The sequence below is a fragment of the Elephas maximus genome, chromosome 2, assembly GCF_024166365.1.
Source record: "Elephas maximus indicus isolate mEleMax1 chromosome 2, mEleMax1 primary haplotype, whole genome shotgun sequence".
NCBI lineage: Eukaryota > Metazoa > Chordata > Mammalia > Proboscidea > Elephantidae > Elephas > Elephas maximus.
In genome coordinates, this window is record NC_064820.1 from 44701766 (window position 1) to 44724995 (window position 23230).

General features: G+C 36.5%; 1 protein-coding gene across 4 annotated transcripts in view; it reads right to left on the reverse strand.

Moving 5' to 3' along the window:
- Positions 1-23230, reverse strand: part of RICTOR (RPTOR independent companion of MTOR complex 2) — a 148826-nt gene that overhangs the window by 11614 nt on the left and 113982 nt on the right. For 2 of the 4 annotated variants that reach the window (XM_049862693.1, XM_049862674.1), the window contains exons 20-32: positions 22962-23097; positions 22352-22551; positions 21962-22088; positions 20436-20600; positions 20189-20265; positions 19640-19718; positions 12180-12289; positions 11675-11762; positions 9414-9506; positions 8948-9054; positions 8305-8534; positions 3313-4324; positions 2951-3022 (exon numbers count right to left, since the gene is read on the reverse strand). In XM_049862693.1, coding sequence (XP_049718650.1) covers positions 2951-3022; positions 3313-4324; positions 8305-8534; positions 8948-9054; positions 9414-9506; positions 11675-11762; positions 12180-12289; positions 19640-19718; positions 20189-20265; positions 20436-20600; positions 21962-22088; positions 22352-22551; positions 22962-23097 — 2496 coding nt within the window. The remainder of the gene's footprint in view (positions 1-2950; positions 3023-3312; positions 4325-8304; positions 8535-8947; positions 9055-9413; positions 9507-11674; positions 11763-12179; positions 12290-19639; positions 19719-20188; positions 20266-20435; positions 20601-21961; positions 22089-22351; positions 22552-22961; positions 23098-23230) is intronic. The other 2 variants (XM_049862704.1, XM_049862684.1) reach the window with 1 other exon arrangement.

Below are 23230 nucleotides of genomic sequence, written 5' to 3' on the forward strand. Positions count from 1 at the left end.
GAACCTTACCAACACTGCAGAAATCATATTTTCAATTTGTGGAATGCATTTGGGGATTTGAGATTCAAAGGTCTTGGGCAATTTTTATCATGAATGTCCTAGGCAACTGTTTAATTCTAATACTCACAATAATAAAGTATCAATAAACAAATCTAATAAAGCGGTGCTGTTTTTTTTTTTTAAACTACATTACAGAAATGTTTTTTTAAAAAGTTAGAGGAGACCTTAGAAATTAAGTAGACCAGTAGTTTTCAAATTGTACTCTGTCATAGCTCTCTGACTTCATAAAATTCGTCAAGGACTACTGGAGTAGAGGGAAGGAATTAGTGAATAACTCTCCTTTCCGATAACTACTTCAACAAGAATTACTCCATCTTTATCTATTCTACATATTGGGTTCCACAGAAACCTTTTTCTGTGTGTGAAAAAAAAGGGGGTTACACCTTTATTTTTTAATAACATCATCAAAAAACTTAAAACCACTAATCTAGTCCAACCTTCACTAGAAGAGGAAGCTGAGGCCCAGAAGACTTTGTCCAAGTTCATTCACTCAGTGTCAGGATTAGAACTCAAGATTCAGGACTCTCAGTTCAAAGTGATTTCTACTTATGCCACAAAGAAATATCTCAGTGAGATATGATTTTTAAGATGGATGGATTCGTACTATCCATACACAGATATCAGTATGTCTACTCTTTCAATTTTACAGGGGAAAGAAAAAAAAAAAAAACTGGATTCCAAACCATAAGTTTAAAGTAAATTTGTAGTTATCTTCCATCATTTTCATTTTCTCTGAACTAGGCGAAAACCAGAAATAAAAACAGGAAGGCAAATACTACCATACTCATTTTTTTTCCTCTGTGGAACCTGGTACACAGTATATACTAAATATATTTTGAAAAGTAAGTGAAAGATTTGATAAACATGAAATTTTGTCATGCCTCCATGCCTTGAGCTGTTCTGTTTCTCTGGATGCTTTTTGTTTTTCCCTAAGGAATCAAAAACACCTATACAGGCTTATAATGCCAGTAACTGCAAATCTCCAGGAGCAGAATTTTCAAATAACCTTCTCCTGTTCTAACAAAGGAAACCCTGGTGGCATAGTGGTTAAGTGCTACAACCGCTAACAAAAAGGTCGGCAGTTCAAATCCACCAGGCACTCCTTGGAAACCCTACGGGGCAGTTCTACTCTGTCCTATACGGTCGCTAAGAGTCAGTAATGACTCCATGGCAACGGGGTTTTTTTTTTTTTTGGTTCTAACAAAGAATACAGGAAATAAGATCCTAAGAACCCAGAATGATTGAAGAGTAAGTGACTTGGGATGGCTGTCTTTTCTGGTTCTGTCTTAGGAATCTTTAAGCGCTACAGCTTTTTATCTACATTTCAATCAATTTGAACAGAAATGATTCTAAGCCATATTAAATTCTTCCCTCCCTGCTTCAATAATATATAATAAACCTAACTGGACGGTTCAGAGCTAACTGCACTTTGGTCACTGTATTGGGTAGTGGTACTCTTACTGCTTATTCAGGTGTGCTAAGTTACTTACACGGCTGCTAATCAAACAGTCGGCAGTTCTAGTCCACCAGCCACTTCTTGGAAACCCTATGGGGCAGTTCTACTCTGTCTGATAGGGTTGCTAGGAGTTGGAAGTGACCCAACTGCAACAGATTTGGTTTGGGTTTAAGGCACTTACTGCCTCTGGATGAATGGCACCAGGCTGCTGTAGTCTCTGAGTTCTCAAATACTTTCATGTTGTACCTAAGTTTCTTCCTGTGCTACCAATTTTATCAGCTGTCCTTTCCTGTTGCAGCGTTACTACCAGTTGTTGCTGCTGTGTGACATCGAGTTCATGCCAATTCACAGTGACCCTACAGGACAGAGTACAACTGCCCCATAGGGTTTCCAAGGCCATAGTTATTTATGGAAGCAGACCACCTGGTCTTTTTCCCCACGGAGCCCCTGGTGGGTTCAAATGGCCGACCTTTCGGTTAGCAGCCAAGCTTTTAACCACTGTGTCATTAGGGCTCCTTGTGATTAACGGTAGAAGCTTCTAGCCTGTTACTTCTACAGGCCTAGGAACCTGATATCCAAGCTTGCTGGAATAAATACCAACAAGCTCTGAATGCAGGCCAGAGGTACCCACTTTGAATAAAATTTATGAACTTTACTGCACAGATTTGTAACGATGAGCTGTTAAGAGATTTGCCTGGCTTTATTCTGGATTGGTAGGGTTGTCAAAGCTGGTAAATTCACGGTAGAAGAGACATTATTGCATAATTTATAGAATTCTACAACAGGTAATAGATACAATTTATTACCTGCTACCAGGTTTTTTTTTTTACCAGGAATCCCTCCTAGTAAATGTGTTAGCATTACTGAAACAAAACTACTGAATGACATTAAGAGTTTGGTCATATAAGAGCCAGGTGAGTTACATAAAGAATAACCACCAATAATGCTAATAATGTTAATAATACCAACAATAGTAGTAGTAGCAGCGAAATTTCACTGAGTGCTTACTATGTGCCAGGCACTATTTTAAATACTTGACACACATTAATAAATTTAAACAGATGTAAATAAATAATTTAAAATTAAGAAAAATTGCTTAAAAGTATTTGGCCCCAAAATAAAACATATGTAAAAAAACCTCTGCATCAATTAAATGTAACTGTGAATCATTAAGAAGTAAAATCTAAACTGTTTACTTTGATCACTTTGATACACGCAGTCTTTAACTATAGCACAGAAATCTCTTACATGTCCGAGTGCAGGCAGCCCGTTGCTGCTGAGTCCTGAGGGTCAAGTCATTCATTTACTGCTCATTAGGTGCCTACTTAATAACCACGGCTACTTAAGACAAACTGAAAATAATTTCCCTGAAATATTTGGTTATCTTAAAAAATATATAAAGAGGTCAACTTTGGGGGCCTTAAATTGACCTACCTGAAAAAGTTGTTTGTTATTGTAGGTCTTAAGCTCCTGATTCCCCCGACACGCTTCTTTTTAAAATCGATCCTTGCAGAAGCGAGAAATAAATAAAAAAAAGCTTGTGACTTGTGTGTCCTTGCAATGCCTATATGTTTACTTTCAGGGCCTAAAGGAGTTTCTTTTTCCCCCCTCGCAGCTGCAAGAATCCATTTCAAATCATATCGGGTAACTAGGAGCTTATAACCTACCATAGTAAACAATTACAATTGGTCAGTTCTGTAGATGTAAATGTCGATGTAAAACCTGGCTCACGTTTTACATTTATATCTCCTAAAATGCAACCATTATTGTTCATTTTTAAAAGTATATTTTCTCACCTGCTTGGTGTTAACCTGGAGTCAAAGCTGTTTGCCTTCATGGTGATGGTGTCAGTAAACAGCACATCTTTTGCTGGAGATGCCAAAGCTTCAGAATGAGATAAGGATGGATGCATTCTTTGTTGCTGTAATCTTTTCAGTGTAGCGTAGCCAAAGGCATCTCTTGAACTTGTGTAACTAAAATTACAATCTGCTAGACTTTTAATTGTAGCAATAGAGGGTGCTTTCAGGGACTGTGCTCTTCTAGGAAGTGTATGAGAAGAACCTGGAGGCACCAGGGACACCGAGTTCGATTTGGAGAGGGACAGATGGTTAGACTGTGGCGTCAAATAATGGCTTGTCTTCACAGTTTTAGTACTTACCACAGTACTCATACTTCCACAGTCTGTGTCCATAGTTGTAGCATCTATACCTACTGTTTCTCGTGAAGGACTTGAGCTCATTGAACTTATACCACTTGTTGTAGTGTCTGTGTTAAAACTTTGGCTACGTATCTTCATATGTGAGCTCGTTGAACTTTCTACAACTAACCTTTCTCGGCTTGTGTTTTCTCTGTGATTCTCTGTACCAAGACTCTTGGTGAATTTTAAGTCATTCTCTCCAATACTTGGAGTGCTACCAGTGTCTTCAATGTGTTTATTCCCAACAAATGAAGTTTCTAATTGTAATGTTTTCTGTACTGTGGATATGGACGTGAAATCATCACTCTGACTGAAGTCAACACTGGATGGCTCTGTAAGTGTTCTGATTCGCCTGTTGCTTGTCTTATTTTCAGATGACAGTTTCCCTCCTTTTGGATCACTGCTACTACGATGTTTTTTACTAGGCAAAGTAAGTGAATTTAAGATACGATTCTTCACAAGTTTACTAGAAGCAAAGAAAGGGAATGAATTTTTATCCTTTATAGGTCCGGGTCGGTCATAAAATGCTGGCTCTGCATCCTCATTGATGTCAAGGAAAAATGTACTCGTAGAGCTGCTGCCAAACCGGTCATCCTCCATTATGAACATACCTATGATTGAAGGGGCAATTAATAAAAGACAGCAAACAAAACATGAAAACTATGAGTCACAGATCACATTTTAGCAAAACTGTTCATAAAAAAGTCATCTGGGGAAATAAAGGATTACACTACCAAGCCACATGAAAAGAACTTCCTTGAGACCCAGAATTCAGACTTGAATAAAATGTAAAATTATGTTATCATGAGGCTCTCCTGTTATTTCTAAAGAAAAGCTATAGGACTCATATGGCACAGCTTACATGAAGTTTCTTTCGATTATTCTAGTGAGTACTGAAAAACTCTATAACAATTCAGGGTGAAATTAAAGGGGAAAGACAGACTTGACCATGGACTGTCATTCAGTTGGTCATGCATGACAACAGCCTGGACTATGTGGTCCTTCGAGTCCCTGCTTAAAAAGAGATCTCATCTAAAGGGAAATAATGATGGTCAAAGAAGAATCTTTGCTACCTCTGTATAAAGTCAAATGTTCTTACTCATAAATTCGTTAGTGGAATATTAATGTTAGCCTTCTATATATAATTACTTAAAAAAAAAAGGAAAATTTTAACACTTACTGTAAGATATTATAAGCTATATAAAAAAAGAAGAGTACCCCATCTACTTTCTACAGCAGTGCTATGCAACAGAAATTTAAAACAGCCTATGTAATTATAAATTTTTAGTAGCTATATTAAAAATGTAAAAAGAAACAGTTAAAATCAGTTTTAATATATTTTATTTAACCCTATGCCCAAAATATTATTATGTGATACCCCATTACCGTCAAGTCAATTCCAACTCATCGTGATCCCATAGGGCAGAGTAAAACCGTCCCATAGGGTTTCCTATGGCTATAATTTACAGAAGCAGACTGCCACATCTTTCTCCCACAGAGTGGCTGGTGGGTTCAAACCACCGACCTTTCAGTTAGCACCCGAGTGCTTAACCAGTGGCAACTAGGGCTCCTTTTCATTTGATATACACAATATAAAATATTCTTAGGAAGATATTTTACATCTTTTTTTATTTGTTCTAAGTCTTCAAAATCCACTACATCTCCATTCAGACCACCACATTTCAAGTGCTCAGTAACCACTCGTAGTCAGTGAACAGCATAGCTCTAGAGAGTCGTTATTTTGTTAAAAAAAAAAAAATGGTGGTGGGAAAATGAACAAGAGAATAAAAAAAAGTTGAAGAGCGTCATGCAAGTCCACATGACAGCCTAGAATTTTTAGCACTTCAGAGCCAAAGCTGCAAATGGGAATGTTATGGAGCTGGGAAAAAAGGTTATATGTGGGGAATGCTCCCAACAAATACAGCTACTACGCTCATCCAAAGCACCAAGGCAAACCACTAGGAATATTACCAAACATGTCCATTTTATGTAACTATGCAACATTTTTTTTTATGCAATATACAGCATTATTTAAAAGGCTATAAAAACTTCGTACTTCTAAGCCTTTACTAGAAAGAAAATTTTTTATGAAGAAAGCACATATAAAAAATAATTTCTTCCTGTGTTTCTTTGCTCTGCTTTGTCAACTCACTGACACAGACTATACCTTACACAATCCTTGCTTCCCCCAATTCCTTCAAGTGCTCAGTAAGTAACGTTACCTACTTTCCTTCCCCACTCATCTCTCCATCAATGCCTTGCTAACGTCTACCTTCTTCATGTAGTCATTCAGATCATATTAATTGCTTCCTCCTCAACTTCTATGGCACATAATTTGGCAATTAATTATGTATTTACCTTTGAAAAAAAAAAAGATATCTACCTCGCAAAATTGCAGAATAACTACCATACCCTGAGCACCAAATACATGCCCAGAACTTTGTTAGACACTTTGCATTTCAACCGTACAAAATACCTATGTGTGTTATTTACCCCCATTTTGTAGATAAGTGTTATGGACTGAATACTGTTCCTTCAAAATATGTGTTGTAAATCCTAACCTCTATGCCTGTGGTTATACCCGGTTTGGGAGTGGTTCGCCTTTGTTATGTTAATGAGTTGGATTAGTGCAAGATGTGTCTTAAATCAATCTCTTTAGGGATATAAAGAGATTAAATAAGGAAGCCAAAGAAGTGGAGATGGAGGGAAGACAGATAACACACCACATGAAGATCACCAAGGAGTCAAAGAACAGAAACTGAAGAGACAAGGACTTTCCTCCAGAGCAGAGAGAAAGCAAGCCTTCCCCCAAGACCCAGTGCCCTGAATTCAAATTTCTAGCCTCCTGAACAGTGAAAAAATAAATTTCTGTTTGTTAAAGCTGTCCACTTGTGGCATTTCTGTTATAGCAGCACTACATAACTAAGACAATAGGGAATCCGAAGCTTAGAAAAGTCAAGTAACGTGCCTAATACCACAAGGCTAGGGAGTGGCAGTACCGTGATTCAAATTTACTCCATCTGACTTCTGGGTTATCTACTGCTCAAAAGCGTTAGATATTTCTCCACTGACAGATAGGTTAGGTTTTGTTGGACTTATCCTTTAAAATTTCTTTTTCTTCTTTTTTAATTACATGAGGAAAAAGACACATGTTTCAGGCCAGATATTCCATTTAAGCATCACTACTACTCTGAGAAAACAATCAGAACAATGCAAGCCTTTGGGCAGTAGTCATCATCTGGCGTTAGTCTCGGCAGCTCTGATAAACACAGTCCAAATTATATACGCTGATAGAGATTTCTAGTGGTTTATTCTTCAAATCATAACAAGTAGGAGAAATTATCTTAGACAAATGAATTTCTAATCCTACTCAAGATACACTTAGAAAGAACCAAATCATGGCCTTTAAAATTCATGTTTAAATCAATCATGTTTATTTCCCATTTCGCCTTAGGTACTAAGAAACATCTAAATTCAGTGTTCAACTCGAATAGAACACTCAACTCAGGTGTCTAACAGCAGCTACAGGATTTTATTCTGGTTTTATTTCTAACTTTTTTGTTAAATAATTATAAACTACTTCAACTATATTTTGAGGAAGATAAAATAAAATCCAAAATAAATCTGCATACTGCATTGTATTTCTGTATTTTGTCAATTCTAAAATGCATATTTTTTCACCTTTTAACATCTCTAAAGTCAGGATGCATCTTGCAACCAGTGACGTGTCCCACTTTAATAGGCAGTATTTTTTTCTTTCTGGTACATAAAATATTGGTGCATCTTGTATTTCACATCATCTTAGATTTGGTGAAATATGGCTGCGCTATCTTCTTAAAACAAAGAACCATGTCTTTAATTCTATATAACTAACAGAACTTGGAAACCTTGGTGGTGTGGTGGTTAAGAGCTACGGCTGCTAACCAAAAGGTCGGCAGTTTGAATCCACCAGGCGTTCCTTGGAAGCTCTATGGGGCAGTTCTGCTCTGTCTTATAGGGTCGCTGTGAGTCGGAATTGACTTGAAGGCAACTGGTTTGGCTTGACAGCACTTAGTATAGGGCTTAAAACACAAAAACTGTTTTATATATAATTTAACTTTGGTATTCTATTTTTTAACAATGTCACTATTTAATTAACTTTTGAAACTTAATGTTTCTCTTGAAAATGAACATGTGAATATAATACCCCTTCAAAATGCACTCTTGTTCAACAATTTCTACTTCTGAAAAATGAGTAAAAAGGCTACCTAAATGAAGAAGAATGAAATTTTTACTTGTTAGATTTGTCTCTTTTCTGACAAGCAATAAAGGGGCATTGTTCTTTTGGCATATGTCTTATTATACAACTCTCTGTGTGTAGATTTTCCATAGACAAAACGGGCTATTTAGAAAGCAAGTGGAAAGAACAATGTAGGCTGGTGGCTACACTCTCTGTTGTGAAAAGATATGCATTCTCCCAGTGGCTATTACTGCCAAATAATTATCTTAGAAAAAAGTAATTTACGAATTTAACACATACATTTAAAATTGGAAATTACAAATACCCACGTTAATTTTGGCTAACTTTATATGAGCCTGTCCTGATACTTACTTGATGGGGCAGATTCACTTTCACTATTATGCCTGGAGCTAGTTGACTCTGAGTTCAAACTCAGGGTGCTTGGGATAGACGAGAGTTCATTACAGAGCTGTTCCACATCATCTGGAACCACTGGCCACAGATGTTTGCGACTGTGCCTCACAGCATCCCAGCTGTGACACTTCAGAATATCACAGCCTTGTTTAGTTTTGGCTATGAGCCCAAGCACATATACACAGGTCCTGTATGTAAAACATGTATTAATGACAGTTTGTAATTCCAAGCTGGGATCTCTTAAAGCAACCACAGAATAATCTGCTATACTTACACTTACATTTTTTAAAAAGCCATTAAAAATTATTTAGTTTGTGTAAAAAAGTATTACAACAATTGAGGAACAAATTGACAATGATAAATACCATGAGAACCTTTTAAATAAAAATAATTACTGTAAAATAAAAAGAGGACAATACAAGTTTGATTAAAAAAAAAGGACAATAGCTTTTCTGGCATAACTTTGGAATATTTAGACTTTTTAGATCATAAACACATAGACGCACTACACTTTATACTGAGCTATAAAATAGTCTCCTCTCACATCCACTTGTGAATAACAATATATACATTAGAAATACTTCTGAGTTAAAGGACATACCCTCTGATGGAAAGCACCTCACACTGTTTTGCAAGTTTTAATATATCTGGAATTACATTTTCTTCCTGTAGCAAATTGAGACCCCAATTTGATGAGCCAATATTTCCCTGAAAGAAAAGAAATCACTTACGTAAAGTATATTTACAAGAGTAACTCTTTCCAGAGCTTAACCCCACCTTATAAATGAGACAAAAAATGTGAAAAACGAAAACCTCAAATAAGAAACATTTGGAATTAATGTTCCATTTGTCTCAGAAAGGAAACTAAAACCACAAAAACTAATAAGTCAAACATCTATTCTTCAGCATAAAAACAATATATAAACTGGCAGGAACAATCCTGGTCTTAGAACATTAATCCAAGAAAAAGTTCCAAATATGATATTATTTATTTATTTATTTAATATTGAGAAAAAAGAAAAAATCTTAAAAATTGCAAAGATCTTATGTAAGTGTTTATTACAAACCAAGGCCCAAAGTGATGCTTTCAGTTTTTTAATTTCTTCCCATTTATCCAAATCTGGTATTCGAACGTTGTGACAGAGTTCTGTGATAATATTCTGGAGGGAGGGGAAAAAAATGCCATATGAATAACAGTATATTATGTTTTTAGTATATTTCTTATTTTACCTTCAAACATATTTAAAGTTTGAGTTTAATAATTTTTGCATATTTAAAATTCTAAAATAATTTTATGTGAAATTTCTTAAGAGGCAACATTAGCACACAAGTTCTGGGTCTATATTCTAGAGTTACGACTTATCAGTTGTATGGTCAAGAGCAAGTTCCTGCATTTTTTACGCAAATAACATGCATTTTCTATGTTTGTTTGAAAACCACTCCCTCCCCCGTGAGGTATTTTCATAAGTGCTGCTATGCCAATATTTTTTCACATGTTGCTGTAAAAAAAAAAAAAAAAATTAGCATAGTGCACTTATGAACATAACTTGCAGGAAGAGGGCACGGTTGGCAAACAAACATAGAAAGTGCCTGTTATTTGCATGAAATATAGTACTTAACCTCCATGTCTAGATTTCCTAATCTCTAAAATAGGGATAAAATAATATCCACCTCATAGGGTTTGATGATTCAGTGAATTATTACATATAAAGTGCTTAACAAAGTACGCGGCACTTGGCATTATAAAAATGTTAGCCATAATTATCATTATTTCTTTTAAATAGAAAATAATAAATCAGTGCTTAGATTTTATCAGACTAGGCAGATAATGGCACTGAACGAATCATTTAAAAATTAGTGAATTTCTTCTAAAGAAAATATAAAGTTGCCTGCTCCATAAGTCTTCATTCACATAATATAAAAACATATGAAACTACGGAGTATATTTATTAAAAACTTTGTGCTCCTGAGACAAACACTGATACAAAAAGAGACAGAATTGCTATGTTACTGTATTTTTACCCAAATAATATACCCCTTCTAGGTTTCCCAGCCATCCCCTGCCCCCGTGTGGTATTTTAGTAAGCGTGCTGTGATTTCTTTACATGTTGCTGTAAAAAAAAAAAATTAGCATAGTGCGTTTACAAAAATACTTCATGGGGGAGGGCTTAATTTTTTTTAACATGTTGCTGTAAAAAAAAAATTAGGATAGCACACTTATGAAAATACCTCATGGAGGAGGGCATAGCAGGCAAACAAATATAGAAGGTGTGCGTTATTTGAGTAAAAAATATGGTATGGTATATTATTGCTCAGACACATCAAGGCATTTCTGCAACTATTTTCAAAGTAAGAAAAATTATATTTATTTAAAACACCTAGTTGCAAGACATATTCATGGTCATAAATCCAGTACAAATATTATACTCAAAGAACAACTGCTTGCCTAAGCCTGTCACATTATATAACCTACATGAGAATAGTGAGGCCCTAATGAACAGCAACTTATACTTTCAGCTTGTTCCTCACCAGGAATAACTAAATCTGTATGAGGTTCAGTTTAACTTCTCAAGAAGAGGAAGAAAGAAAATCAGTTTTTTAGTATGTTATTTACTAAAAAAAAAAAACCAAACCCAGCGCCGTCGAGTCGATTCCGACTCATAGCGACCCTATAGGACAGGGTAGAACTGCCCCATAGAGTTTCCAAGGAGCACCTGGCGGATTCGAACTGCTGACCTCTTGGTTAGCAGCCATAGCACTTAGGCACTACACCACCAAGGTTTCCATTATTTACTAAAGAGACTTCAATTTCTTCAACAAACTATATAGGAATGAACTCATACTTTCATTGGACTGCTTACTCTACCTAACAGGCTAGCTATACAAAAAACCCGTTAAGAAACCCATTGCCACTGAGTTGATTTCAACTCATAGCGACCCTGTTGGACAGAGTAGAACCACCCCACGGGGTTCCCAAGGAACGCCTGGTGGATTTGAACTGCCAACGTTTTGGTTAGCAGCCATAGCACTTAACCACTATGCCACCAGCGTTACCAGTAAATGTTCCCTTAATTCAGTACAATGCATGCAGGACAATGGTATTTCTAAGGATTACAAACACAGAATGCCTAAGTCAATTATAAGATAGATGACTTTAAAATCAATTACGCTAATGACTTTAAGGCTTTTGGGAAGCTTTTGCAAAGACACTATATTAAAAATATTAAGTAAAATTTACTTACAGCACAATAAAAATCTAAAAAAGAAATTAAGATTTTTTTTTTTTTAAATCATTGTAGCTATTTAAAATAAGCAAATTATATATTACCTGTACTTCCAACAAATGACATCCTGTTTTGTGGTGTACCAGCTGCCCATAAAGGTGTACAGGCAGGTAGACATGAGGACGCTGTAATCTAGAATAATGAAGAAGATTTGATATACTCACTGGCTCATTTTAAATATGCTGATTAAAATACTATTGATAATGTGTTAAATAAATAAAATTAGATATAATTCCCCAGCGTGCATAAAAGTATGGAGGTGGAAAGGCATAAGGATTTCTCTAGAAAGATAATAATTTGGCTGGTCTCAGGGTAAGAGCTGGAGTATATCTAGAATGCTATACCGGTAAGGGAATTCGGCATGTTATGACTGTCACTGGCATTTCTCAACAATCGATGATGTGCTTTAAGATTTTTCCTAAACAGTGTAAGAAATAGAAGATACAAGTACTCAGAAAATGTTTTTAAAAATAATGAGTTATTATAAACTGCTTCTTAATTTTTATAATTGAGGACCAACAATAAATTGTTCCATTAACTGGCCTGTACCTTTGGTTACTCCGACGAACATAATTATCACCATCGACAGGCTTCCGATAAGTAGTAAGTGCTTCATTAAGTTGTTCCTCAATCAAGTCAACATATTTTAAATTATATTCCTAGAAGATAAAGTTGTTTTAGTATCATGTAACAATGTTTAATGACATTCACTAAGTTTATATATCAGTTACCTAGCGTATCTTAAAAGAAAAAAAGTGAGACTAAAAAAAATATCTGTTTAGAAAATTTAAAAAATTTTTGGAAAAAGTAAAGGTATTATGAACACAGATGTTTTATTCTACTCAAAAGCTTTCGGCCTATACTTTGTTCCTCATCTTCAATTAATAATTTGGGGTCCAAACATGAGAGGAAAGAATTTTGTTTTTCATTTTGAGTCTCTTCTCCCATTTAAAGAAAAAAAAAAAGCTTCATTGTATTAAACCCTGAAGATATTCACTAAAAATTTTAAAGTGGAAATTAATTAACTTCTATCATTTTAGCACCTTTTGGTAAGATATGATTATCTCTTTACCCACTGGGATATGGCATTATTTATGAAAAACTTAAATCTACATATACTTGCAACTCAGCAATTACATGTTCAGTTATTTATCTAATATGTATACCTGCAAAAGTATGTAAATATAAATACGCAAGAATATCCAACATTTTTTACAGTAACAGAAAGTTGGAAACAATCTAAATGGTTATCAATGCAGGAGAAGCTATATAAAAATTAAGGTACATTCATAGAATGTACTACTATGCAGTCATTACAGAAGTCGCTAGGTGGGTACACAGTTAAGTGCTCAATTACTACATGAAAAGCTGGGGGTTTGAACCTACCAAGAAGTGCCTTAAAGACACATCTGGTGATCTGCTTCCAAAAGGCAATCTGCTTCCAAAACTGTACTCCACAAGGTTTTCTTGGAGCACAGTTCTACTCTGACATATACTGGGTCGCCAGGAACTGGAACTGACTCAGTAGCAACTAACAACCACACGAAGTCTTAAAATCCATGAGGCACATCTAAACATACTGCTCTGAAAAGATCTCGAAGATGTTGAAAAAAAAAAAAAACTTGGATATGGCTGTTTCTATAGTTGTAAATGGAATAAATTCATTTCTATTTTTAAATAAAGGCTATATACTTATACAGATAGGATATTTCTGAGTGAATACAAAAGAAATTGTTATTATTTTCAGAAAAGAGAGAATAAAGGGGTAGGGAGGCTTTTATTTTTCACTATAAACTATTTTAGAGTACTTGAATTTGGTAGGGTACGTTAACAGCTACTTACAGATTCTTAAAAACTTACTTTTCCTGCTCTTCTTTTAGGCTCCATATTTACACTATAAGAGTACTCTGAGGTTTTAATTATAATATTATCTATCGCCTTACCATTATTATTACTATTACTACTAGTACCACTTCCCTCCAAATCTCAGTACAAAATATAATTAAGGCAGGTTATCTTAGTCAGCTAGTGTTCCTATAACAGAAATACCACAAATGGATGGCTTTAACAAAGAAAAATTTATTCTCTCACAATATAATAGGTTACAAGTCCAAACTGAGGATGTCAGCTCTAGGGGAAGGCTTTCTCTCTGTCAGCTCTGAAGGAAGGACCTTGTCCTCACTCTTCCCTGGTCGAGGAGCTTCTCAGGCGCAGGGACCCCGTGTCCAAAGGACATGCTCTGCTCCTGGTGCTGCTTTCTTGGTGGTGTGAGGTCTCCAACTCTCTGCTTGCTTCCCTTTCATCTCTTGAGAGACAAAAGGTGGTGCAGGCCACACCCCAGGGAAACTCCATTTACCTCGGATCAGGGAGGTGGCCTGAGTAAGGCTGTGTTACAATCCCACCCTAATTCTCTCAACATAAAATTACACTCACAAAATGGAGGGCAATTGATGCCTTTGAAATATGGTGTTTGCGAAATATATTAAATATACTGTGGACTGCCAGAAGACAGGAGACCCTGGTGGCGTAGTGGTTAAGAGCTATAGACGCTAACCAAAAGGTTGGCAGTTTGAATCCACCAGGCACTCCTTGGAAACCCTCTGGGGCAGTTCTACTCTGTCTTATAGGGTCACTATGAGTTGGATACTGCTGTAGCCGTTTTTGAATGATCTTCAGCAAAATTTTGCTTGCATGTGATATTAATGATATTGTTCTATAATTTCCACATTCAGTTGGATCACCTTTCTTGGGAATAGGCATAAATACGGATCTCTTCCAGTCAGTTGGCCAGGAAGCTGTCTTCCATATTTCTTGGCATAGGCGAGTGAGCACGTCCAGCACCGCATCTGTTTGTTGAAACATCTCAATTGATATTCTGTCAATTCCTGGAGCCTTGTTTTTCGCCAAGCCTTCAGAGCAGCTTGGACTTCCTCCTTCAGTACCATTGGTTCCTGATCATATGCCACCTCGTGAAATGGTTGAATATCAACTAATTCTTTTTGGTATAATGACTCTGTGTATTCCTTCCATCTTCTTTTGATGCTTCTTGCATCATTTAATATTTTCCCCATGGAATCCTTCACTATTGCAACTCGAGGTTTGAATTTTATGTTCAGTTCTTTCAGCTTGAGAAATGCTGAGCGTGTTCTTCCCTTTTGGTTTTCCATCTCCAGCTCTTTGCACATGTCATTATAATACTTTGTCTTCTCAACAGGCCCTCTGAAATCTTCTGTGCAGTTCTTTTACTTCATCAATTCGTCCTTTTGCTTTAGCTGCTCGACGCCCAAGAGCAAGTTTCAGAGTCTCCTCTGACATCCATCTTGGTCTTTTCTTTCTTTCCTGTCTTTTTACAGGGAACTGCCAGAAATTCAGGCCGGTTTCAGAAGAGGACGTGGAGCCAGGGATTTCATTGCTGATGTCAGATGGATTCTGGCTGAAAGCAGAGAATACCAGAAGGATGCTTACCTGTGTTTTATTGACTATGCAAAGGCATTCGACTGTGTGGATCATAACAAACTATGGATAACACTGCAAAGAATGGGAATTCCAGAACACTTAATTGTGCTCATGAGGAACCTGTACATAGATGAAGAGGCAGTTGTTTGGACGGAACAAGGGGATACTGATTGGTTTAAAGTCAAGAAAGGTGTGCGTCAGGGTTGTATTCTTTCACCATACCTGTTCAATCTGTATGCTGAGCAAATAATCTGAGAAGCTGGACTATATGAAGAAGAACGGGGCATTGGGATTGATGGAAGACTCATTAACAACCTGCATTATGCAGATGACACAACCTTGCTTGCTGAAAGTGAAGAAGACTTGAAGCACTTACTGATGAAGATCAAAGACCACAGCCTTCAGTATGGATTACACGTCAACATAAAGAAAACAAAAATCCTCACAACTGGACCAATGAGCAACATCATGATAAACGGAGAAAAGATTGAAGTGATCAAGGATTTCATTTTACTTGGATCCATAATCAACAGCCATGGAAGCAGCAGTCAAGAAATCAAAAGACACATTGCATTGGGCAAATATGTTGCAAAGGGCCTCTTCAAAGTGTTGAAGAGCAAAGATGTCACCCTGAAGACTAAGGCACGCCTGACCCAAGCCATGGTATTTTCAATCACATCATACACGTTTGAAAGCTGGACAATGAATAAGGAAGACCTAAGAAGGCCTTTGAATTGTGGTATTGGCGAAGAATATTGAATATACCATGGACTGCCAAAAGAACGAACAAATCTGTCTTGGAAGATGTGTGATCAGAATACTCCTTAGAGGCAAGGATGGCAAGACTTCATCTTACATACTTTGGACATGTTGTCAGGAGGCATCAGTCCCTGCAGAAAGACATCATGCTTGGCAGAGTACAGGGTCAGCGGAAAAGAGGAAGACCCTCAACGAGATGGACTGACACAGTGGCTGCAACGATGAGCTCAAGCATAACGATTGGAAGGATGGCACAGGACCGGGCAGTGTTTCGTTCTGTTGTGCATAGGGTCGCTGTAAGTCGGAACCGACTCGACGGCACCTAACAACAACGTGAGTTGGAATCGACTCAACCGCAATGGGAATAATGGGTATTGCCAGAAGATGGAACAAATCTGTCTCGGTAGAAGTACAGCCAGAATGTTCCTTAGACGTGAGGATGGCAAGACATCATCTCACATACTTTGGACATATTACCAGGTGGGACCAGTCCCTAGAGGACATTATGCTTGGTAAAGTAGAGGGTCAGCGAAAATAGGAACACATTCAATGAGATGGACTAACATTGTGGCTGCAACAATGGGCTCAAACATAGCAATGATTGTGAGGATGGCCAAGACCAGACAGTGTTTCGTTCTGTTGTACGCAGGCTTGCTATGAGTCAGAACTGACTCGATGGCAATTAAGACAATACTCAGAACTAACAACCTCAGATAACTGTACCAGCTGAGTAAGATTGTTCCTGACCCATTATCCCTCTTCCTGCTCCAAACCTGAAGAGGTTCAAAACTGCAACCAGTAAATGGAGAATGAGCCACAAAGAGAGATTTACATACTGCTCCATGGAATCGTCTCCTTTTCTTACAGAAAGAGCTGTCTCTACTTCTTACAAACGAATCTCTGTCTGTGCTTTCAATACATATTCTTTTCCCTTGCCAGGAATTCATTTTATGAACTATGTTCCCTCTTCTACCGTTAGTCTCTCCCTTCTTGTCAGCTCTTTCCCCTTGGCTCATAACATGTTCCAAGCTCCTCCCTCCTTAAAAACAAAAATAAGATTCGCACACAAAAAAGAAAAACAAAAACCATCTTTCTTCATCTTGGCATGTCACAAGCTTCCGGGAGGAAATCAGAGGTGATAGAAAGAGCATGGGCTGCGGAATCAAAAAAACCTCTGTTAATGCACCTGCTCTGTTATTTTCAAGCTCTGCGTTTTAGGGTAAATTCATTTTTTCCTCTCAGCCTCAACTTTTTCATTTGCAAAACAGAATATATCTCAGAGGGTTATTGTGAAGATTAAACGAGGGAGCAGCACGAGTTCAATCCTAAGAAATCAATGAGTGACTTCCCTTTCGTGTCTCCCTTTCTCTAGTTAATCTGAGAAAGTAACTATGTTGTCTTCATTTTTACACCTCCCATTTTACTGCCTAACCACCTATAACTGCAATTCAGCATCTGTACATTTCCAGGGAACTTGCTCTAGCAAAATTCACCAATGGCCTCACCAATTCAACAACCTATTTTCCAGTGTCAATCTTACGTGACCTCTCCAAAGAATAAATGTCATTGGTCACTCTTTTCTTCTGGAATCCTCTATCTGTGACACCATTCTCTCTGACCTCTTCTTCCTCGGTGTCCTTTTCTTTCCCTCGTTACACCAGAGAGTTCTCTAGGGGGGAATTCTCAGTCTTCTTTTTGTGTTCTTTACATTTTTCTTGGTGATCTCATTTGTTTCAGGTTTTAACTACTACTATACACTTACACTGATAATGAAACCTTGGGAGCAGAGTAGTTAAGTGCTATGGCTGCTAACCAAAAGGGTGGCAGTTTGAATCCACCAGGTGCTCCCTGGAAGCTCTATGGGGCAGTTCTACTCTATCCTATAGGGTCGCCATGAGCCGGAATCGACTGGACGGCAATAGGTTTATACATTGATGAAATAGTCCCTGGGTGGTGCAAATGGTTAATATGCTCGCTGCTAACTTAAAGGTCAGAAATTTGAGTCCACTCAAAGGTGCTTCCAGAAAAAGGCCTGGCAATCTACTTCTGAAACATCAGCCACTCAATGGCAACTAATTATCATACTCTGATGACTCCCAAATTGTCATCTGTACCACATGAGCTCCAGACCTGCATTTCCAAGTATTTCCTGGACATTATCACTTGATTATCCCATAGGTAACTCCAGTTCAACGTATCCTCACTCTGTGAACGATTTTATGTAATCACAGTCTTTTAATGGTGATTCAAAATACAAATAGTAATTCAAATAAGGAACCTTACGATGGATGCTGGACCCCTTATTCACTGCATCCAATCAGTTCACAAATCCTGTCCATCTTATTTTAAAATGTTTAGAAAATATGCCCCGCCTATCCAACCTCACACTGCTGAAGAATTTCCGGCTCTTATCAACTGTTGCTTCCAAACTGGTCTCAATATTTCTAGGCTTTCCCTTTGATAATTAAATTTTCAGTGCTATAATGCAACCTGTCACCTACCTAAAGCACAACTATGACTGACTACTATTTAAACACTTATAATGACTCCCACTAGCTATAAAACTGAAACGCTTAGTAAGATTTAACGTAGCTCACAAGGCCTTCTACAATCTAGCTCTCATTTACCGTTCCAGTCTCATCTTGTAACTCTCTTATATCCTCACCACACCTAGCCTTTCTTCCTAAGCCTGTGCAGTTTCAATAATCTGTATAGATTTATTCTCTTCTCTCTTACTTGAATACCCTTCTTTCAGTTTATTTGCCTACGTACTCCTCAAGACCAGTTCAAATACCATGTCCTCTACTGAGCCTATTCAACATTCCTTTTATTAATCTCTAGGGCTGAATCATTAATCCCTCCTCTGTGTTTCCCTCATATGCTGTACTTGCCTTTGTTGTAGCAGTTATATTTGTTCCTACTTTTGAAAGCACTGCATTGGGTTTTCTGAGCAATTTCTAAATAGTATAATTTGTATAAGGTTATCAATTTTATTATGATTAGTTTGCATATCTTATATTTAAAGTATATCCTGTCTTAATTCTCCAATTTATCAATTATTGAAAGGAGGGGAAACAGTTTTATAAATGGGTCTCAAGGGTAGGAAAATAAAAAAAATCACTTAACATTAACTATGGATTATTTTGACCGCTGGTTTCCGAGACAGATTCACAATTCAGAACGTTTCAAACTAAATAATGAAGCCACAGAGATGACCTGCTCAAGAAAAGCTAGGAAATTGTCTAATACTTCCAATCTAGCCCTTTCTTAATAGGTTTTCCTATTACTTGTTATAGCAAGAAGCTTGTCCTTACATTTTTGTCAAGTAGTAACCTAAACAGAAGTTTAATTTGATGATTATATGTGCTTGGGTTGAATCATTTTTAGTCTTATCTTTCATTTAAGAAAATTATTTTAGTTTTAACTTAAAAGGGCTCATGCAAAGATGTGGGCTGTAAGAGGCACTCGCACTCAGGAATAAAAGAAATGATGGTGAAAAGGGTAGACAAACTACACTTGTAGATTATGGTATCAATTAAGTTAAAAGCAAAATTTCAATAGAATTACACAAAGTCAACAGTTCACTATAAAAGAAACAACTATTACATAAAAACATATATAAAATATAAATAATAATTAAATACACAGAGTTTAAGACTTGACTTAATATGACTGTTAGAACATTTAATCTCCTTAGTTTCACAATCATGATGATATAAAAAAATCATCCTCTAAATGCACAAATTTCCCAAGATAAAAACATATAAATTAAACATTATTCAATAAGTAGTTACCTTGTGCCATTTTTCCAATTGTTTTGCTACATAACCTCTTTCATTCAGATAGGAAAATCCTTTTGGAATAGACAGAAATCTGTAAATTAAAACCAACAAAATAGTTTAACACTGAGTTCTACCAAAAAAAAAAAAAAAAATTTGAGCTAAAGGACTTCAAACCAAAAAAAAAAAAAACTGTTTAAGGAGCCAGAAGAATTAAGAAATGGCTCCTTCCTAAAACTAAAAGGTCAACTATAATTTAACTACAACTTCAATCACAAATAAATTTGCATAATCTTTGCAAATACACTCAAACTCAGTAACAAAAAGAATATGTCATAAAAGCATGAGACATACAAATAAAAAAAAAAATTCTAGAAAAGCAATAAAAAGACAGAGTTCAGTATTAAAAGATGTTCAAAATTCTAAAACAGGCCTATTACAGAAATTAAAAGGGTAAACCTCTTAGCGTGCTTCCTATGCAGATTTGAATGCAACTTTAACATATACTGCCAGAGAAAGCACAACAGAAAACATAGCTATAGGAAAAATTTACTTAAAATTTACCTCAGGAGAAGAAGCAAACCCTTGTCTCCAAGGTGAGATAAAGCTGGCTTCATCTGAATAAGAGCATGGAGATTGGCCTAAAAGAAAAGATTGTTAGGCAAATTAACAATTGCACAATGATAGCAAATTCTTTATTTCAAAGATGCCTATATAATAAACATTACAGTCTCATGTAATTGTCTATCAACAATGAATAATTTAAGAAAAATTCATGTCTAAGTATTTTATTATAGAAAATGACCTTCACCTTGTCTTCGCATGCTTCATCAAGGATATCAAGAGCTTCAGAGGAAATTGTTTTGTTTTTATCATGCAGCTGGGTCACTAATAACTCAATTCCCCAATTACTGAAGAATTCAACATTAGCTCTCAATAATACCCTTAAATGTTTTGTTGCATATAACCTGCAGGCCTAAAAAGACAAATGAAAACATTAAAATAAAAAAAACCTCACCATGGATATAGCCTGCTTAATTTTGTTTTGAGACAGTTCTGTCATTTTACAAGCGTTGAAAGACTGAAATTGATAATCTAGTCCTTGATATGAATACTTTTAGTGCTTACATAGAACCTGTACATAGACCAAGAGGGAGTCGTTCAAACAGAACAAGGGGATACTGCATGGTTTAAAATCAGGACGGTGTGGTTCAGGGTTGTATCCTTTCACCATAGTTATTCAATCTGTATGCTGAGTAAATAATTCGAGAAGGTGGACTATATGAAGAACAATGCAACATCAGGATTGAAGGAAGGCTCATTAACAACCTGCAATATGCAGGTGACACAACCTTGCTTGCTGAAAGCCAAGAAGACTTGAAGCACTTACTGATGAAGATCAGTATGGACTATACCTCAATATAAAGAAAACAAAAATCCTCTCAAATGAACCAATAAACAATATCACGATAAATGGAGAAAACACTGAAGTTGTAAAGGATTTCATTTTACTTGGATCTACAATCAACACCCACAGAAGCAGCTGTCCAGAAATCAAATGATGTATATTACATTCGGCAAATCCGCTGCAAAAGACCTTTTTGAAGTGTTAAAAAGCAAAGATGTCACCTTGAGGACTAAGGTGTATCTGACCAAAAAAAGCCATGGTATTTTCAATCACCTCATATGCAAACTAAAGCTGGACAATGAATAGAAAAGACTGAAGAAGAACTGATGCCTTTGAATTATGGTGTTGTTGAGGAACACTGAATATACCATGGACTGCCAGAAGAACGAACAAATCTGTCTTGGAAGAAGTACAACAAGGATGCTCCTTGGAAGCAAGGATGCCAAGACTCCTCACGTACTCTGGACATATTATCAGGAGGGACCAGTCCCTGGAGAAGGACATCATGCTTGGTAAAGTAGAGAGTCAGCAAAAAAAGAGGAAGACCCTCAGCGAGATGGGCTGACACAGTGGCTGCAACAATGGAAATCAAACATAGCAACGATTGTGAGGAGGGCACAAGGCCCGGCAGTGTTTCATTCTATTGTACACAGAGTCGCTATGAGTCGGGACTGACTCAAGGGCACCTAACAACAACAAAATATTAAAATAAAAAAACATACTTGCCTTTCTATCTAGCTGTTTCTTCACCTTTATATAAAAATATGGATACTTTGTAGAGTTCCTCAGAGGAACTAAAATTTTAAAGTAACCTCAAATTCTATCATATATTCTTAGAATTTATAATTAATATTTCTTGGTTAAAATCCATAAAGTATTGACTTAATTGGTCATATAAAATATATTTCTATTGGGTTTCTTATACTCACATCAGTGGCTGCGGTTAGGATCTTGGAAAGGATAACTCTAGCCAATCCATCTCTGCTATAGTCCAAGCTAGAAACTGTCAGTTTTAGTAAGTGATCTTGGTTTTTCAAGGAGCATAGGTTAAGGAGACTAAAAAAGGATGAAAATAATGTTACTAGAACTTACCATATTAGTTTACAAAGTCAACACATATTTATTAATTCCTAATATAAACAAAGCATTTAATGAGAAATATCACATAAAAAAGAGTATCAGGACATCTCTAATTAAATCTTTTTGGATTTCACTAATACTTACCAAACACACATGTACAGGCTAGAAAGCATACCATTTCTGACCATGTTAAAAAAAAAGTTTAGGTACATACTGGAAACAAACGTGTAAGTGCTCACCATTGAAATACATTGCATTTTTCCAGCATTTTGACTCCATGAGGGTGACAAGAAAGTGTTCCAATAAATAAAAAGTAGTGTTGACTAAGGGTAGTCAATAAACCATTATTTTGAAGGCTTCTTTCAGGTTTCATTCCAGATGAGGCATTGAGCCACTGAACAATATCCTTTACTAGATCTTCTAAGTATCCTTGCCCATCCTAAAAGAAATACATGGTGATACTGCTGGAAAAGGACAATGAATATTAATAGAAAAATCAACTTCAATCAAGTGCGAAAAAATGTAATGATAATGATGAAGATCCTAATAACTGTTACCAATCACTGAGTGCTGTTATTTTTAATCCCATTCAGCATAAGGCCTCATGGAAATGATATTACTTTCCATTTCACAGAAGGGTTAACCACGTCTACCAGAGGGCAAATAACTTGCCCCAAATCACACAACTTGCCAATGACTAAGCCAGGATTCCAATATAGTTGGGGGCTCAATCTGCAGGTTTCTAAATATAGTTTATATATCCTCAGAAATATAAGTTAAACACAGGTGGAGAATGGGGGTGAGGTTCAATAAAAAACATTTGCTCTGGAAAATATTCATAGTGCTTACCTCCTCGGACTCAAGAAGAAATTCTGTAAACTGGCACCCCACAACTGTGAGCTGCTTGGACTTGGCAAAATCCAGATCTAGGTTGGCATATAGTTTACTGCTGGGCTTGTAAAAATAAAGTAGTCTCCGTACAAACCTAAGATCAAAATAAAATTAGCAACAAAGTGAGAAAGTAAACAATCATTTTAGAATCTTAATCACAGTTTATGATACTATAAGGCTTTGAATAGGTTTAGGGACTGAGCCTTCAGGGTAAATAGCAAGGAACT